This window comes from Pristiophorus japonicus, chromosome 9 (assembly GCF_044704955.1).
Source record: "Pristiophorus japonicus isolate sPriJap1 chromosome 9, sPriJap1.hap1, whole genome shotgun sequence".
Lineage (NCBI taxonomy): Eukaryota > Metazoa > Chordata > Chondrichthyes > Pristiophoridae > Pristiophorus > Pristiophorus japonicus.
The window spans coordinates 118763103-118769102 of record NC_091985.1 but is presented as its reverse complement, the minus strand read 5'-3'; the positions used below and the strand labels follow the sequence as shown (position 1 = coordinate 118769102).

Genomic DNA, 6000 nt, shown 5'->3' with positions numbered 1-6000 from the left:
AAACCAGGTTATCCCTTATAAACCCTACTATGAAAGAAATTGTTGAGAGCAGGCGTCAGTCACAATGTGACTATCATGACAGGAATGCGAGGGCGCGATGTATTGATGTCAATGATCCTGTTTTTGTCCTTAATTACGCTGCAGGGCCCAAATGGCTTGCAGGCACTGTAATTGCCAAAGAGGGGGATAGGGTTGTGGTAGTTAAACTTACCAATGGACAAATCTGCCGCAAACACGTGGATCAAATAAAAAGGAGGTTCAGCAACCCCATAGAAGAAGCAGAGGAAGAACACGACGTAGAGTTCACTTCACCACAGGTGACCGAACACCGGAACCAAGTGGAGGAGAGCCCAGTCACTGTGGGCAGTCCTGACAGGCCTGAGGCACCGCAAACAGCAGACACTCAGGCCAGTGCCCAACAACCGGAGCCCCAACTCAGGCGCTCTACAAGGGAGCGTAAACCACCAGAGAGACTTAACCTGTGATCCCAATAAGACTTTGGGGGGGAGGTGATGTCATGTATTCAACTGTCATTGTACCCATGTATAAGCTGACCTATGTTGTATACCTTGAGAACACTGACCACAGGGGGCGAACTTTGGGAGACACTCCTAACCTGGACTTTCCGGTAGAAAAAGGGAAGCTCCACCCACTGTCTGCCTCTTGAGGTCTTGGTAATAAAGGTAACTGGTCACAGAGTGATCTTTTCTCACGTATGGGCCTCGTGTGCATTTATACTGTATAGTAAGGACATATTAATTCCACTTACAGCTTTTGCATAACTACAATTGATAGTTGACTCAATGAAAGAGTTGAAAGTTAAGGAATTAAGTTGCCCTAACTATTGGAACAACTCCAGGTTATTATTACTGCGTCTTTAAATTTATTTTGCATATCTCAGTGTACAATGAGGGTGGGTGATGAGACAATCGATTGCTAACAAGAGGAGCTTTAAAATGCAGGTTTGATTCAGTGTCAGCTGTGGCTCAGTGGGTAGCACTCTTGCTTCTGAGTCAAAAGATTGTTGGTTCAAGCCCCACCCCAGAGACTTGAGCACACAAACCTAGGCTGACACTGCTGTGCAGTGCTGAGGGAGTTCTGCACTGTCAGAGGTGCTGTCTTTTGGATGAGACATTAAACTGTCTGCTCTCTCAGGTGGATGTAAAAGATCCCATGGCACTATTCGAAGAAGAGCAGGGGAGTTTGCCCTGGTGTCCTGGTCAATATTTATCCCTCAATCAACATCACTAAAACTGATTATCTGGTCATTAACATATTGATATTTGTGGGAGTTTGCTGTGCACAGATTGGCTGCCGCGTTTCCCACATTACAACAGTGACTACACTTCAGAAAAGTACTTCATTGGCTGTAAAGTGTTCTGAGGTCATGAAAATAAATGCAAGTCTTCTTTCTTTCCTCTACGTTGAAAACATATTTTTATGTTTGCTGAGAAAGAGATTATTTTACCGAATGCTTTAATTCGTTTTTAGTTCTGCTGTAATTAATACTTCAGTTTCTTTGTTTATTTCAGCTGTTTTGATGATATAAATACACCCTGCCAATGTCTCCTGCTGCAACTAATGACTTCAGCCAGTCTGCTGTTGAATGTAGAGGAGCCTGTATGTCCTATGGAAAGTTGAATATACTTGATAACCTTAACTTCACCCTACCACAGGGGCAGATGTAAGTGAACTGCTAGGTTATATCTGAAGGGTTAATAGTTGTATTATCCTTAATATAATTTATTAAGAAACTGCTTTCAGTTAATTTACCGAGAAGTTCCAGCCTCAAAATTAGTTGATGCTGCCCCTATGTTACATGCATAACTCAGGCACCTAAGCATCTAATATTGGGGGCATTCCATGCCGGAAGTACGTGAAGGCTGAACTTTCTGGGTCCATGCCTGAAACGGCTGTTAGTCCCTTTGCATAATGGCTGTTTCACGTGGGCACCTGTGTCACTCAGACTCGCCCGATCCAAAATGGCAGTCACCAAATTTCAGGTGCAGATCAGGCACAGGAGATCCCAGCCCACTTTCGATAAGTTTTTCCTTTCATTTCACACCCAAAAAATGGCCAAAATGAGATGAACTTTCTACCCCTCCTCATCACCATGTAATATTTTTTCAGACTTGGATTATTTCCTATGTTAATAAGCAGAGATAAAGTGTGGTATGTAGATGATGTTTTAGGTGAACTTCTTACTACAGAGAGAGTCAAAAACATATATGTTGCATCATAGGTCATGATGATCGATATGATGTATATCACTGGCACCGGCTCGTTGGGCTGAATGGCCTCCTTTGGCACTGTTCTAATCTATAATATGTGTGGTGTGCAAGAAGTGTGTGCACTGACGGCCGCGATGATAAATCTCCTGTTTCACGCAGATATGGACTGCTTGGTCCAAGTGGCTGTGGAAAAACCACATTTCTCCGGTGTATTTTAGGAAGATTACGCATCTCAAAGGGTCAGATTACTGTCCTGGGGAAACCTCCAGCATTCCCGGGTCATGAGGTGCCTGGGAGGATGGTCGGATACATGCCGCAGGTACAAGTCTTCATGTCATTTTAGGCTTTGAAAAGGTTATTGTGTTCAATGGATCAGACAGCCAATGATTGTGTACTCTGATATGGAAAGTACTCATGAAACATGATGCTTTTCGGTCGGTAAAGATACAAGCAGGTGATATGTTTTGGTAGGAAGAATGCGGAGATACATTACATGCTAAATGGTACAATTTTAAAGGGGGTGCAAGAAGAGAGAGACCTGGGGGTGCTTGTGCATAAATCTGAAGGTGATAGGACAGGTTAACAAAGCAGTTAATAAAGCATATGGGATCCTGGGCTTTATATATAGAGCCAGAGAGTACAAAAGCCAGGAAGAGTTATGCTAAACATATATAAAACACTAGTTTGTCCCCAGCTGGAGTGTTGTGTCCAATTCTGGGCATCACACTTTACGAAGAACGTAAAGGTTTTGGAGAGGGTACAGAAATTTACTAGATTGGCTCCAGGGATGCGGGATTATAGTTACATGGATAGACTGGAGAAGCTGGGGTTGTTCTCCTTAGAGCAGAGATGAGATTTGATAGAGGTGTTTAGAATCATGAAGGGTTTAGAGAGAGTAAATAAAGAGAAACGGTTTCCAATGGCTGAAGGGTCGATAACCAGAGGGCACAGATTTAAAGTGATTGGCAAAAGAACCAGAGGCGATATGAAGAAAACCTTTTTACGCAACGAGTGGTCAGGATTTGGAATGCACTGCCTGATAGAGTGGTGGAAGGAGATTCAATAGTAGCCTTCAAAAGGGAATTGAATAAATACTTGAAGGAGAAATAAATTGCAGGATATGGGGAAAGAGCGGGGGAGCGGCACTAACTGGATTGCTCTTCGAAAGAGCCGGCACAGACTCGATGGGCCGAATGGCCTCCTTCTGTGCTGTACGATTCTGTGATTCTATAAAACTGGGTTGAAGTTTATTTCCTATATATTGCTCTTATATTATATTAATAAATACTCCTTTGGATTTATCACAAACAGGAATTAGCATTGTACAATGAATTTAGCATTAACGACACCTTTTGGTTCTTTGGGCGAATACATGGGCTGATCAGCAAAGACATCGAAGCTCGTCTCTCCTTCCTGGTTGACTTTCTTGATCTTCCTGACGAGAATAAACTTGTAAAGCACCTCAGGTATACAAAATAATTTTTTGATGATAAACATATATGAATTAAAGGGACATAAACTTTGTAGGAAGGATTGTTCCATTTATGTCTCCAGCCCCAGTGCGTGACTTTGTTCCTACATTGCCCTTTCATCTCATCCCATATATTTATAGTTTTAACACGGTTTTGTGCAAATTGTGGGTTATGCGAAGTTTCATCTAAATATGTAATGACTTTTAAATAATGTCCTTGGGAGTGAAGTTATTGTCCTGACTGAACATCAAAATGGAAGACAGGAGAAGTAACTTAAAGAAAAACTTTTCAATTACACTTGGGCCATAGTGCAGTGAGAGTGAGGGAAGAGGAGGGAGGTGGGAGGGGGGAGGTAAAGGGCGGTGGGCGGGGGCAGGGAAAGGTGTGGGGGAATTGCGGGGAGGCGAGAGGGGGAGCTGGGCATGGAAGGGGAAGGTGGGAGGGGGAGGTGGGTAATTAGGTGGACAGTGGGAGGTGGGCAGTGGACGGGGAGGGGAGGTTGATGTTGGGAGTAGAGAGGGGATACTGGGTGAGGGGAGTTGGAGGTTGGTGGGAGACCTGGATGGGAGAGGGACAGCTGCGTGGCAGGAGGGTAAGGTGGGCATGAGCAGTTGGTCTTCCCTAACTCAGACATTCTATAGCGTGGAGGCATTGAAGGTGGAACATTAGGGTGGAGGAGAATGGATGGACAGTAAACCCCAAACTGACCCCTCACACCTCAGAGCACCCAGTTTTGGACCAATATTGTTGGGTGCAGGAAATCTGTCTATCATCACAGCCATGGGTGGAAGGGAAGGAAACTGTAATGATGATAAAGTGGGCAGTCTTGCACTGAAAAGAAAGTTCTGGAGTTGATCAGCAAAAAAATTAATTCAAATTTCAAAATATGCAAATTTATATCTGAGCAATCGTCAACTCAAACACTTTCTGAGACCTAAAATACAGAAATTAAAGTTCTACACTCTCTGGGTAAAGAAGTTCCTTCTGAATTCCCTAGTTGATTTCTTGGTGACTATCTTGCATTGATGGCCTCTAGTTTTGCTCTTCCCCACAAGTGAAAACATTCTCTCTGTGTCCACACGGGGTTACGGCAGCATAGTGATTATGTTACGGGACCAGTAATCCAGAGGCCTGGACTAATGATCCAGGGATGTGTGTTCATGATCCCACATTGGAGCTGGGGAATTTAAATTAACTTAATTGAATAAATCTGTAATAAAAAGCTAGTATCAGTAATGGTGACCATGAAACTACTGGATTGTCGTAAAAACCCATCTGGTTCACTAATGTCCTTTAGGGAAGGACACCTGCCATCCTTATCCAGTCTGCCCTACAGGTGACTCCAGACCCACAGCAATGTGGTTGACTCTTAACTGCCCTCTGAAATGCCCTAGCAAGCCTCTCAGTTGTCTTCACCACCTTCTCAAGGGATGGGCAATAAATGCTGGCCTTACTGGTGACATCCATATCCCAGGAACAAATAAAAAAACCTATCAAATCCTGTCAGAATTTTAAAGACCTCAATTAGGTCACCCCTCAGCCTGTCCACTAGCAGCCTGTAGTGTTGCAAGAGCCCAGTTATCTTGGCATTTATCTCCGATCAGTTCTATCAGAAATTGCCTAAATAGATAATAAATTGGATGACTGATCCGTGAGGTTGTGATTTTTTTCCTCAGTGGTGGGCAGAAACGACGCGTGTCCCTGGGAATTGCTCTACTCCAGGAGCCACAGCTCCTATTATTGGATGAACCAACTGTAGGAGTGGATCCAGTGCTACGAGCCAGGTATTAATGCTGAACCAGATGGTTCGCCCCTATTCCCAGAACTTTTACTGATAAGCTAAAATGCAGTTTCATCCAATTGATTGTTTTCAACAGAAATTTTCAGGAGAAAATTAAACCACTTGAAGCAAACGGCATCTTAAATCTGTCTGCTGAAAGTGCCCTTGTTTGGTCTTTTGAAGTTCATGTGTTTATCTACTGTTCTATCCATTCTTCTCTGGGACTGCTATCAAAGCTAGACCTCTGTTGTGTATGGAGAAAGAGTCAGACTGAACCCTGTGAGCTCAAAGTAAAGTGTCACCTTAGTCTTGGGACTGCAGGGGATGAGCTCTCTGGTGGCTGTACAGAGTAAATACAAGTCCACATATATAACAACACTCCGCCACCCCCGCACCCCCCCACCCCCCAAAGTCAATAGTGTAACTATTTACAATGTGAGTCGATCTGGGGCCCTTCGTGCCCTGGTTGATCGTCTCGGTGTGAAAGCTGGTGCTGTTGGATCATTTGTTGGGTCCT

General features: G+C 43.9%; 1 protein-coding gene across 1 annotated transcript in view; it reads left to right on the top strand.

Moving 5' to 3' along the window:
- The first annotated feature begins 1562 nt into the window (after positions 1 to 1562).
- Positions 1563 to 6000, top strand: part of abch1 (ATP-binding cassette, sub-family H, member 1) — a 132347-nt gene continuing 127909 nt past the window's right edge. Inside the window, exons 1-4 of the mRNA XM_070890990.1 lie at positions 1563 to 1684; positions 2391 to 2550; positions 3543 to 3697; positions 5380 to 5487. Of these exons, the coding sequence (XP_070747091.1) occupies positions 1563 to 1684; positions 2391 to 2550; positions 3543 to 3697; positions 5380 to 5487 (545 nt within the window). The remainder of the gene's footprint in view (positions 1685 to 2390; positions 2551 to 3542; positions 3698 to 5379; positions 5488 to 6000) is intronic.